The following is an 11,890-nucleotide window of genomic DNA, read 5'->3' as shown; positions in this document are numbered from 1 at the left end:
TGTGAGTCCTGAGATTCCTACCTATAAAGACAAACCTGGATCCCCAACTTCTGGATGTGACCCCAAGGAGAAAAACAAGACACGGAGAAGGTTCTGGACAGACTCTCATTTATTATGGATTGAAGCTCTGGGACAAAAGTCTGCGTTGCTTTCTGTTCTGGAAACAAGCTAGACAGTTTATTTCTATCCCTGAGAGCCTTAGCAGAGAAAAGCAAGTTGAGTGTAATAGCAACTGCTAAGGATGATAAGCAAATGTGTAGCTTTGTCTCTTTAATTAGTAACCTACACTCTAGCCAGGAGTGGTAACCCTTCAGGCACCTGCCTTTGGAGAGGCAGAGGCAGGTGGGTCCGTGTGAGTTCGAGGCCACTCTGGACTACATAGCAAGTTCCAGCCAACAGGGGTACATAGTGAGACTCTGACTCAGCAAATAAAAATAACCTGGATTCTCCCAGCTTAGCTATAATTCCACGTGCAGACATGGCGGTTATTTATTATTCTGGAGTTCGGGCTTTTCTTGAACTTATGGCAGTCCTCCTCTCCTGTCTCAACCTCCATGTGCTGGGATTACAGGAGTGCACCATCTTGCTCAGCTGACATTGAGTCTTATTCTCCAGGTCTGTACCTTGACCTCAGTCATACTGTAATTAAGGGAGAGGCAGGGTTTTGACCCCCCTCAGAGCTTGAAGATCACAAAGGCTGTTTGCAGATTGTGAGGGCGGAAGTGCTGGACCTGAAGAGCTGTTCTTGACTCTTAGCAGTAGTTTGGGGAGAGACTGGCTAGCCTATCTGAGTCCCAACAACCACCTGGGTTTTGTCATTCCTGCCTGGAGATGTTGAGGTGACCACAGCTCCCTAAGATCCAGTTCCTGGTCCTTACAGGGCTTGGACCAGTACCAGGAGGCTCATGACTAGAGCCATGCAGAAGAAGATGCCTAGGAAAAAGCGGTCCATAACTCGAGCCAGGCGCTTCCAATCTTCATGGCAGCGCTGGGCAGCCCTGTGGCTGTGGAAGGTGCTGGCAATGGAAGCCACATGATGCAGAAGGGCTTCCTGATGGCATAGACACCGTGGCTCATGACAAGGTCCCGCTGGGAGACCAGCTGGAGGCTGGAGGCTGGGGGCTGATTCTAGTGGCCTGGACTGCCCACAGGGCTCCCCGCGTTCCCGTACACACAGGCCTCTGGCCAGGTGTTGCAGCAGGAGGACTCGAGCCCAAGCAGGCACTGGATGTGCACTAGGGCCACAGTAATGCAGATTCATGATGAGGATGGTAAGCGCTGTGGAGAACGTGACCATGGTCATGGTGGCCATGTAGTACTTCCCTGTGGGACAGAGAGCATTGTGAGCCCCAAGCAAGAAATGAAGACAGTTGAGCTTCCCATCTGCCTCCTCATAACTAGGAGGAGACCAGCACCATTCAAACACAGTGAGGGGAACGACGTAGAGGTTAAGTTCTCCCCTCTTCTCATTCCTATTAGGGATTTGATGAGATCTGCTACCTAATTATTTTCCCCACTGGAGGGTCAGATTATGGTTGGGAACAGGTACTGATCCTTTCTGTACATCTGTAACCTACTGGATACTCAGAGGTTCGTAGTGATGCTCCTGTGAGTGAACAAACGTCAAGGGCATAGGAAAATGCCAGGCACACAGGCGTCACTCACTGCTGGGGACCAAATCTTCCTCCATCAAGGCGCCTTTGCGCCCCTAACGGTGAGGGCTGTTCTCTCAGACAGGTCTACTCTTTTGCTCCCTCTCACCCTCTGCAGTTGTCACTTTGCTGACCCAGTGTCCATTCCCCCATACTCTCAGGCTCACCAATGAGCGGCACGCTCTCTGCGGGCGGCATGCTCTCTGCCAGGATCAGCTGGAATACGGTGAGCGCCAGGAGCACGGTGACGCCCAGAGACACCTTTTCCCCAGAGTCAGCGGGCAGGTGGAAGGCCAGTGGTGCCAGCAGGGAAATGAACACACAGGGCAGCAGCAGGTTGCACACGTAGGCGGCAGCGCGGCGGCGCAGCAGCAGCGTGAAGGTCACATCCGGATAGGGCTCAGAGCAACAGCCGTAGGTGAGCACACGCCTGCGCGCCGGCATGCCCAGCACGCGCCACTCAACGTTCTCAACGAAGTCAGCCAGACTGGCAGACGAGCCTCGGGGTCGCACGTCCAGCTGGTGCCCACCGTGAGTCCATGAGCCGAAGGTCAGGCCGCAGCGCTGCGCGTCGAACGGGAAGGCAGACACGTCCACACGGCACGAGCTGCGTGTTATGGCTGGTGCGTCCCAGCGCACGGCACCGTCATGCCGTACAACCACATTGGTGCTGGCTGAGGCTGGTGGCTGGGTGTCTGCCCTGTAGACAGGCAGGACAGGATTCACTGGGGCCCACCGGCAAGGTGGATCTATTGTCACTAGTGGATCTGTTGTCACTAGTTGGGCTTTAGTGACCAGGGCAGCACTATGGAGTGAGCCTCATCTCAATCTTTGACAGTCTAGAGGAGGCAACACCTGGGGGCTGGGAGGGGCCAGGAGCAGAGTAGAAAAAGCCTCTGCAAAACCAGAGGTGGAACTGAGCCTCACACTGTCCTAGGGAATCATCTGTAAAACTCATTAGGGGGACCCAGAAAGATGCACAAAGCTATGTGTTGGCTGGGAGGTGCAAAGCACCTAAGGTGGCATAAAGGAGATATCCAGCTTGAGTTGGCCTGAGACAACTGAAAGTGCCATGGAGTGGCGAAGGGTTTCTTAGAGGGGCCCCAACACAAGTTTCCAAGCATCTTAGCAACTCTATTAGGAGTCGGGAGGGAACTCTGAGCATGTCAAGGGCAGATGGGCAACTCTAAAGAGAAGTGGGGCAGTACTTGTTGTAGAGGACGATGTCTGGTCGCCACACTAGACTGCTGGGAATGCGGATTGCATCCAAGTCACCGTAGTCTTTGGGGTCCCAGTGCAGGTAGGCATCTGTCCACTCCTGCCGGATCCACAAGTACAAGGTCAGCACCTGGTTCCGTTCATCCTAGCAGGGACAGGCAATGGATATGCATACACACACTGACTCCTTCATGCACACTCACAAGGCTCTCTGGTCAGTACCCACAAACGCAGCTTGCTTGACCAGCCCAGTTCCTATCCAGGCTTGAATTTGTGTGCCCTTGGTGGGCCCTCAAGTCTCCATTTCATCAGCTAATCACTCCAATAAGTCCTACTTGGGGAGGTGGGAGTTCAATAAATTCCAGTGCGTACGCAGAAATTGATGGCTGTTATTATCGTTACTAACATTAATGCATAGGGAAAGGATAACTAGCAGATGACCCTTCTTCCCTTGATCTGCACCCCACATCTGTATCACTGCCACATCATACCATATCGATGATCTGAGACAATGTCACCTCCAGAGTCACATTGAGAGTCTGGTCTGTGTCTGCCACAGGTCTCAGGGCACTTGTATAGTTGCCAAACAGGTCACGAAACAGCTTGTGAGCCAGTCTCCCCTCAGCTCCCCGGCATTCTGGAGGATGAGTGAGAAGGATGGTCCACCTTTGTAGTTCAGGGGCCTCTGTTTGCATCCTCCACGCCCAACCTGGGGCTTCATCACCTGGTTCCATGGGCTTACATGCTTTTGGTGGTGTGATTCATGTGTGCTCAGATGGGTAAAGAAGCCGGAGGAGGGCGTTAGATATCTGCCTGTGACTTTCTACCTTATTCTCTTGAGACAGGTCTCTCACTGAACTTTCAACTGGCCCTTTTTCAGCAATCTTCCTGGCTCAGGTCCCTACGGCACTGGGGTTCTAGGTGTTTGTGGCCACACCTAGCTTCTTACATGGCTACTGCGTACCACCATCACCCCATCTCATCAGGAAGGTCTCTTTCTTTCACTTCAACACCCAGATAGCTTGTTCTCAGCAGGCACTGAAGGTGGAGATAGGTAGGGGTTTGGGGTTGACAAGAACAAGTCTCAGACAAGGGCTGGTTCATACCTGAAGGAAGAAAGAGCAGGAGCAGAAATCCCAGGCTGAGGCGGTGGCTCTTTGTCCCCATGGCCCTACCACAGCCAGATGGTGGACAAGGTTTCAGGACAGATGTAGGACAACGGTCCAGCTGGCAGGGATGATGTGTACAGTACCTGGAAATCAGAAATTAAGGTACTTACCCTGAATTCTATACCTGGCCCCTGGCATCTGTCATTTCTCCTTCTCTGCTGTTCTTAGCTTCTCTGGCCTCAGTCAGCTTCTGCCCGCTTCTGACCTTTGCATATATATGACCAATGATCCCCCCCCTTAACCTATCTCTGTCTCAATTAGCTGCTTCCTCTGTATTGGTCTTGGTCTTTGCCTCTTGATTCTCCTTTCTTTCCAGGCTCTTTTCTTCTCCTTTTACATGCCCTCCCATCCCCATCTATTCCCTGTACCTGGGCTCTGAGCTAGCCCACTGCTTTCAGCAGAGCAGGGCCAAGAACTCTATGAGCACTAAGGGGTCTGAGGCGCAGGAGAGCAGCCCTTCTTCCGTTGACTGTTTTATTAGCTTAATTGCAGAGCTGGCCTATCGGTGCCCATGGGAACAGAGCCACTGAAACTGACACCCTAGAATGCTGAGCCCTAAATTATTCAAATTCTTCGAATCAGCATGAAGGCTCATCCTGGGGGTTGGGAAGTTTGGAGATAATAGGATCTGAAGTTGCAAAACTTGAGGCTTTACAGGTGCATGGGGCTGGGGCCTGCGAGTGACAACTGCACATCCCAGCTTAGCTACGTCGCTTGAATTCTGGAGGCTCCCTCTAGACCAGCAGCTTTCCTCCCGGTAAGGGACTGAACCCTTTAGACTCAGGTCAGGCGTTTTGTGCCAGGTAAATCTGACTGCCCTCCTCAAGGGTGTGGTGTTGTCTTAGACCACTCCAGATAGTCCTGTGGAGCAGGAATGCAGTGTATACTATTTCCTCCGTCCCTGCAGTCATTCCAGGCCAATACTTGGTTTTCCCAATGTCTAATAGGCAGGTGGGAGGGGCTAGTTGGAGTTATGGTTAAGGATTAGAGGCTAAGCGTTAGTGAGAATTATGCACTCAAAAAGAAGGCATACACTTCAGAATCCTGTGTATTGGGAGATGATGTTGAACTTCTTTCAGTCTCCACCTCCCAAATATTTGGATTACCAGTTTATGTGCTGACCTTGAAGTTCCAGTGTAGTCAAGGATGACCTTGAGTTCTGGGCTCTCCTACCTCCACCTCCCAAGTGCTGAGATATAGGCATATACCACCATGCTGTTTCTGCAGGACTGGGGACTGAACCCTGAACCCCATGCATGCTAGGCAAGCACTCTAACAACTGAACTACTGATGGGGAATGGTCATCTGTGTATATGTTTGTCTTATTGGTTCATGAATAAAGCACTGTTGGCGAATAGGGAAGCAAGATGGGTGGGACTAGGAGAGGTGGAGGATTCTGGGAAACAGAAGCACAATCAGTCACTATGTAGGATGTGAGAGGAGGAAGAGAAGACCACGTGGAAATACTCAAATTAGCAGTTATGGATAAATAATTAAGTCAGAGCTAGCCAACAAGAAACGATTACAAACGGCCAACAGCTTCATAATTAACATAGTGTCCTGCGTGTTCATTTGAGACTGATGTGGCTCTGGGACCAGGCTGGCAGAAAGCTTTCCTTTTTTACTCATAGAAATGCTTGTTTGGAACCTCAGCTCACTCCTGTTTAATCCAGAAAACCCCATTCCTGTCTCTCTCTCCAAGCCCTCAGAGAAGGCTGAACAAAGGAAAGGCACGGAAAAGTTCAGTTCTACATTCTTGGTGGCTAGGGTATGGTAGCTCCTCCCCTTAAAATGCCAGCAGCCCAAGTTCCCATTGAGGCATTCTAGCTTTTGACCATACTTGGGCACAATGCCAGCTTGTGGCAGACATGTCATCACCCCACATAATCACCCCTCATCTACAGGCTATATAAACTGCCTTCTTTAGCTCCAGGCTGAGACTTCTGCCTTCATCTCTGGGACTGGAGAACCCACTCGGGTGTTGTTTTCCTCAAATAAACCTGTTTTTTTTTTTTTTTTTCCCTAGACAGGGTTTCTCTGTGGCTTTGGAGGCTGTCCTAGAACTAGCTCTTGTAGACCAGGCTGGTCTTGAATTCCCAGAGATCCGCCTGCCTCTGCCTCCTGAGTGCTGGAATTAAAGGCATGTGCCACCAACACCTGGTGAGATAAAACCTGTTTTTACTTTTTGAATCAGTGGAGAAACTATTATTGGGGTACAGAAAATCTATTAATAGTATTTGTCCTAAGAGCAAGTTACTTCCCATACCAATAATCTTCAATGTTGCTAAAACCACTAGTCATTTCTGTAGCATTCTTTTTGAAAACCTTCTCTAGCACAAGGAAAGCAAACATTCAGAAGCTCCCAGTCAGTTGTGGAGCAAGGGGATTACCAGTTGACTAATCCCTTGCCTCAGGGGTCCAAACTGAGGACTCAGGCAAGGTCTTTTATCCTCCAATTCTGTGATGTTGCACAAGTCTTTGGATTAAACCTACCCAGAATTTGCTCTTGCCTCAGGTCAACAAGACACGAGTAGACTTGAATATTTATTGGATCCTCATGTAAAGCAGTCAGTTTAGGAATTATCCCTTGGAAAGGAGTGACCAATTCATGATTTAAAAACAATATGCAGAACAGAGCAGGAAGCTCTGAATAGAAAATATATTCAGTGGAATAATTTGAACTCAAAATCTATGTGTATACATTTATATTAGTAACTTCCTTGTCCCTAAATAGGTTCTTACAAAAAACCCTTTGGGCTGAGATATAGCAAAACTGTAGCAAACTTGCCTATCATGCAGAGACTCTGGGTTCAATTCCCACCACTGCAAGGAAAAAAAAGTGTTTGTGGGCTCCTTTGAATCTCAGTTCAGCACTAACTATTCAACCCTTTGACAACTCTTGCCTTCCTTCTGAGGCAGGGTCTCCAGTACCCACAGCTGTGCTGCCTTTCCCAGCCTAGATAGTAAAAAAACTGTACACACATAAACAGCTCAAGGAATTTTTAAAGAGTGCTGCCCAGGAACAACAGAATACACTCACATGCAGGCTAAACACTATACACACAAAAAATAAAATCTTAAAGAAAAAACTGCTGGGATTACAGATGTGTGCTAACAAGTCTGGGTTTTTATGTGGATTCTGAACTTGGATTGCCAAGCTTGTGTGGCTAGTACTTTGACTGAATGGACCAACTCCTTATTCCTCTGTTCTCTTTAACTTAAGATTCCCATTTAGATAAGGAGTCCCGGAGTCCCCCAACACATAATGAGAAAGTCAATACCACCAAGAATATTATAAACATCTCATTTTATTTTTTTAAGAAAGTAGCTCAGAAAGAGGAAAATAATCTAGATCATTTATATATATATTTTTTAATAAAAACCTTTACATAATCTTCATGCATAAAGATCCAGGGGTGGCCATATTGTATGTGACAGCCCCAAATATCAGCTGTCTTAGGCCAGAGCCTGGGACTCCCCACAGCCAGCAGCAATGTGGTGAAGACCTTCTATCTGCCCCTCGGGCCCAGCCAGGCCTGTCTTAGTGACAGTTTTACCTTCTGGGAATGTGTGTGAAAGGTGGGAAATTCTTGGTTAGATGGAAAGGCTGAGAGGAATACCTTCCACATTGTTCATCCAGATTCCTCTGGCAGATCCAGGAAGATGGCTGATAAACCCAGGGCCAGAGCAATTCAGAGGCTCCCAGAGGTACATTCACTGTGGTTTGGGCCACTGCACATGATAATAGGGCAGGTATAGTGTCACAGGATATACAAGGCATGAAGAAAAGAGCCTTGAAGATCTCTGCTTCCATGGCAGACAGCCCTTCTATCTTAAACACGTCAAAGAACAAGGTCCAACCTTCTTCACTCCCAAACCCAGTTAATCAAGAACCCTTCAGGGACAAGTGTGTTAGGGCGGACATCCAGGCATCTATCAGACATTTGTTTCCTCACCTGTCTCACTCCTTTCAAGCAGCAATGGTGCAGGTTAGGCCTTGGTATGGGGGTGTGTGTCACAAGACTCAGAACTCTGGGTGTGGAAAAGAATTCCCTGTTTTTTGGGAGGTTATGCTAAAGAGGTTTTATTGACCATTTTCAAAAGAAAAAGAAACTGAATGGTCTTCAAGTTGGTAAATGGAGACCTGTCCTTTTTTTTTTGGTTCCAAAAGCCCTTGTACGATATGTTCAGTATTAGCAAAAACCCTGAACTAGAGGATGCTGCACAGGGCAGCAGAAAGGGAGGGAGGATTCCACATCAACCCAGAAACTGGCAAACGGTGTCAATTCCAACAATGCTAGTGACTGTGTGTAGTGAGTGTGAATGGGCATGAATGTGGCAGCAAGAGCTGGGCTCACTGGCTCCCAACAGTCAGTTCTCGCAGGTAGGACTGTGTGAGGCCACGAAGTTCCTCCAAGGCATAGTCCTCAGGCATGGGGAGCCTGCCAATGTGGGGAGCCAACAGACGCAAAGGGACTCGTTGAGGGTCTGGTGTTGCACTGGAGGTGGCATCAGGAGCATGCTGCAGGCTCAGTACTACACGAAGCAAGTTGGCTACACGCTTGGCCATATCTAGAGAGAAATCACAGTGAGTGCTGGACTCAGCTCTGGTGCGGGGTGTCATAGCCATAAAGACAGGACGTAAGCCACAAGCAAGTAGAGCCCACATGCTTACCTGACTGAGCCAGGCGGTCCTTGGCATTGTAACACGGAATCTGCTCTATCCGGTTGCACAGTGAGGTCACTTTGGTGTGTAAGTGCTCTAGTTCATAACCTGAGCAATCCACCTATAGGGAAACAAGACCAGCAAGGACAGAAGAAACTTCTACCTCCATCCACCCACAGATTATACAAAATCCCAATGACAACTGACAGGAGGGAGAAAAACCAACAAGCTTCTAGCAGTGCCCATGCTACTACCACGTATCATCTAGTTGCTGAAGACAAGAGAAAATATACTTAGCCTTGGGCTTGACAGGTCTTGAGATCATGATTCACAAAACATAATTTTAACAAAGCACCAGAAACCAGAAATGTATTAAGTGGTATTCAAACCATCATTTAATTTATACCTCCTTATTCTCAGTTCATAACCATTCATAAAGCAGTTCAGGACCTCCTCAATCTATACACTCTCCTGAGCCATCCCTATTGTTCCAATGACAGTCAATGCTAGCCCAATACACTAATCTTCCAGTTCTGTCCCATGGCTTTTGCTGTAGCTTGGACTACCATTACTTCTCACCTCAAACAACTTAGGAGCTTAGCCATACTACTGTTAGTGTTGCCCTCTACATCCAATCTGTGATCATTTTATAACCATTTGGTTTTTGAGGTACAGTCTTGATATGTAGCTCCAGCTGGCCTGGCTGGAACTCACTGTGTATTCCAGGCTGGTCCCCAACTTTCCACTATCCTCCTGCTTCAGCCTTGTCAAGGCACCTGGCTCAGAGACATTTAAAAAAACAAAGCTAACTGACTTATCCATTACTTATATTCTGAATACTTTGTAGCAATATCTTCTTACTCTATCTTTCTCACTGCAGACCACCCAAAGTCTCCAACCATCTCCTTTCTACAGGTTAACTCAAGATGCTTTCCTAGAGCCGGGCGTCGGTGGCGCACGCCTTTAATCCCAGCACTCAGGAGGCAGAGGCAGGCGGATCTCTGTGAGTTCGAGACCAGCCTGGACTACCAAGCGAGTTCCAGGACAGCCTCCAAAACAATACAGAGGAACCCTGTCTCGAAAAACCAAAAAAAAAAAAAAAAAAAAAAGATGCTTTCCTAGATGCCCCTTTTTCATGGAACTGAGTACTTATTGTTTGCCAATGTGTGCCCTGGGAGCATGTGGAGGTCAAAGGACAACTTGTAGGTGTCAGTTCTCTCCTTTTACATCTTTATGTTCTTGAAGTTTTGGGGTTTGGGGGAGGTCTTTTCTGTTGTGAGGTCACACATACCATTTTTGGGAACTGAACTCAGGTCCTCAAACTTGACTACAAGCACTTTTATCTGCTGAAGCCATCTTACCAGCTCTGGAACTCACTTTGAAGAAAGCGTGCAGAATTTACGTCTATATACTTACTCTTTTTTTTTTTTTTTTTTTTTTTTTTTTTGGTTTTTCGAGACAGGGTTCCTCTGTATTGTTTTGGAGGCTGTCCTGGAACTCGATTTGTAGACCAGGCTGGCTTCGAACTCACAGAGATCCACCTGCCTCTGCCTCCTGAGTGCTGGGATTAAAGGCGTGCGCCACCAACACCCGGCTTATATACTTCCTCTTGCCCTCTGGCAAAACCTATTACTGACTTTAAACAGCAGCAAACAAAATGAGGTCTTTGCTTTCATGAACTTTACAGACAAATATCAAGTAGTAATTAACCTTGAAGAATCATAAGCTATGATAAGCTGTGGGTATAAAGAAACTGGGTGTCTATTTCAGAGACACATCCTTGGGAAGGCCATATATAAGCTGAGACCTTCCAAACTAGAGAAGGCCAATCCTTTCAGGTAAAGCAAACAGCCAAGCCTTGTAAAGGTGGAGAGAGCTTATATGTAACGCATGGGATAAAGAGGAAAACAGCAAGACAGAACTGGGAAGGTTTGTTTTTGATGTTTAAAGATTTATTTTTATTTTGTGCATGTAGAGGGGAGAAGAGGGTACCGGATTCCCTGGAACTGGAGTTAATAATGGTTGTGAGCCATCATCATGTGGGTACTAGGACCTGAACCTCTCTGCTAGTAGAGCAAGTACTCCTAACTGCTGAGCCCTAAAATAGAGAGTTTAAGTGAAGACTGTGTTTCATTAAGTTATGAATGTGGACCTTGAGCTATACTGTAACTGACTCCCCTCATATTAGATCAGAGTTCTCCTTTTGGTTCTGGCATTTTGTTAGGAAGCCATGGTAAATCTTTCCTTACGCTATGGTAATTTCTGGATTACTTGTGTATGTCCTCCCCATTAAATCAGTACTTTAGTAAGCAAAACCATACTGCTTACTACCACAGCTCCCAAACCCATCACAGTCCTCAGCAGTTTTGGGTTCAACTAGAAAGGCTTCTCCAGTGATGCCTGAATTATGCCCACTATATGCCTGACCCAGAGCTAGGAATTAGATGAAATCAGGAACTATGACAGAGCCCGGAGCCTCTTTTGTGTCCCCTCCACGAAGAGGCTGTTGGATACATTCTACAGTCTATGCCACTGTCCACTTTAACTTTCACTCCCTACAGCCCTCCTGGGGTAGACAGAGTGGCAAGGTTAATTAACTTAGTTACCTTGTCAATGTGGGAAACCAAAATTGAATCTAATAGTTTGACCCGAGCAGCTTGAGCTCTGGAATGCTATACTCAATGGTATGTAACCTCACAACAGAAAAGACCTCCCCCAAAACTTCAAGAACATAAAGATGTGAACAAAATGTAGCATAATCTGGCAGGTACAAAAAACGTACCACAAGTTTTGGTAGCAAGGAAGAGTACAGCTCCTCACACTTTCCAGGGGAAAAGAAGCAGAGCTGGCAAGTGAGGTGGAGCAGCAGGTAAAGGTGCTTGCTCCCAAGCCTGATGAACCGAGTTCACATCCCACTTCCTCCACTAACCCTTGGAGCTCCACACCTGTGCTAGGGTGTGCGTCACACTCACTTTCCTCTCTTTCTGAAAGTATAAAATATACCAAAAAAGTACACTGAAAGTATACCAAAAAGGGCTACCTTGGGCTATACACAGTGAGTACAGCCCAAGGCTAGCCTAGGTTATAGGGTAAGACTAGCTAAAACAAACAAATAAAAAACCCAAAGTCCTGCCAGGTGGTGGCGCACGCCTTTAATCCCAGCACTTGGGAGGCAGAGGCAGGTG

The 11,890-nt window shown here is 47.5% G+C and overlaps 2 protein-coding genes across 6 annotated transcripts in view; both read right to left on the bottom strand.

Annotated features, from left to right (window-relative positions):
* Nucleotides 1-91: 91 nt before the first annotated feature.
* Nucleotides 92-4,076, bottom strand: Chrna10 (cholinergic receptor nicotinic alpha 10 subunit). The gene is made up of 5 exons (XM_005074050.4): nucleotides 3,977-4,076; nucleotides 3,362-3,507; nucleotides 2,861-3,015; nucleotides 1,820-2,352; nucleotides 92-1,323 (listed from the first exon to the last, which is right to left on the bottom strand). The coding sequence occupies exons 1-5, from the start codon at nucleotides 4,035-4,037 to the stop codon at nucleotides 875-877; spliced, it is 1,344 nt and encodes a 447-aa protein (XP_005074107.1). The 5' UTR covers nucleotides 4,038-4,076; the 3' UTR covers nucleotides 92-874.
* Nucleotides 4,077-7,329: 3,253 nt separating this feature from the next.
* The window catches only part of Nup98 (nucleoporin 98 and 96 precursor), an 83,540-nt gene continuing 78,979 nt past the window's right edge, over nucleotides 7,330-11,890 (bottom strand). For all 5 annotated transcript variants that reach the window (XM_040757448.1, XM_040757457.1, XM_040757452.1 and 2 more), the window contains 2 exons: nucleotides 8,715-8,826; nucleotides 7,330-8,611 (listed from right to left, as the gene is read on the bottom strand). In XM_040757448.1, the coding sequence (XP_040613382.1) occupies nucleotides 8,394-8,611; nucleotides 8,715-8,826 (330 nt within the window). In that variant the 3' untranslated portion in view covers nucleotides 7,330-8,393. The remainder of the gene's footprint in view (nucleotides 8,612-8,714; nucleotides 8,827-11,890) is intronic.

Source organism: Mesocricetus auratus, unplaced genomic scaffold (assembly GCF_017639785.1).
Source record: "Mesocricetus auratus isolate SY011 unplaced genomic scaffold, BCM_Maur_2.0 Super-Scaffold_4256, whole genome shotgun sequence".
In the NCBI taxonomy this organism is placed as follows: Eukaryota; Metazoa; Chordata; class Mammalia; order Rodentia; family Cricetidae; genus Mesocricetus; species Mesocricetus auratus.
This window is presented reverse-complemented; position numbering and strand designations above follow the sequence as displayed.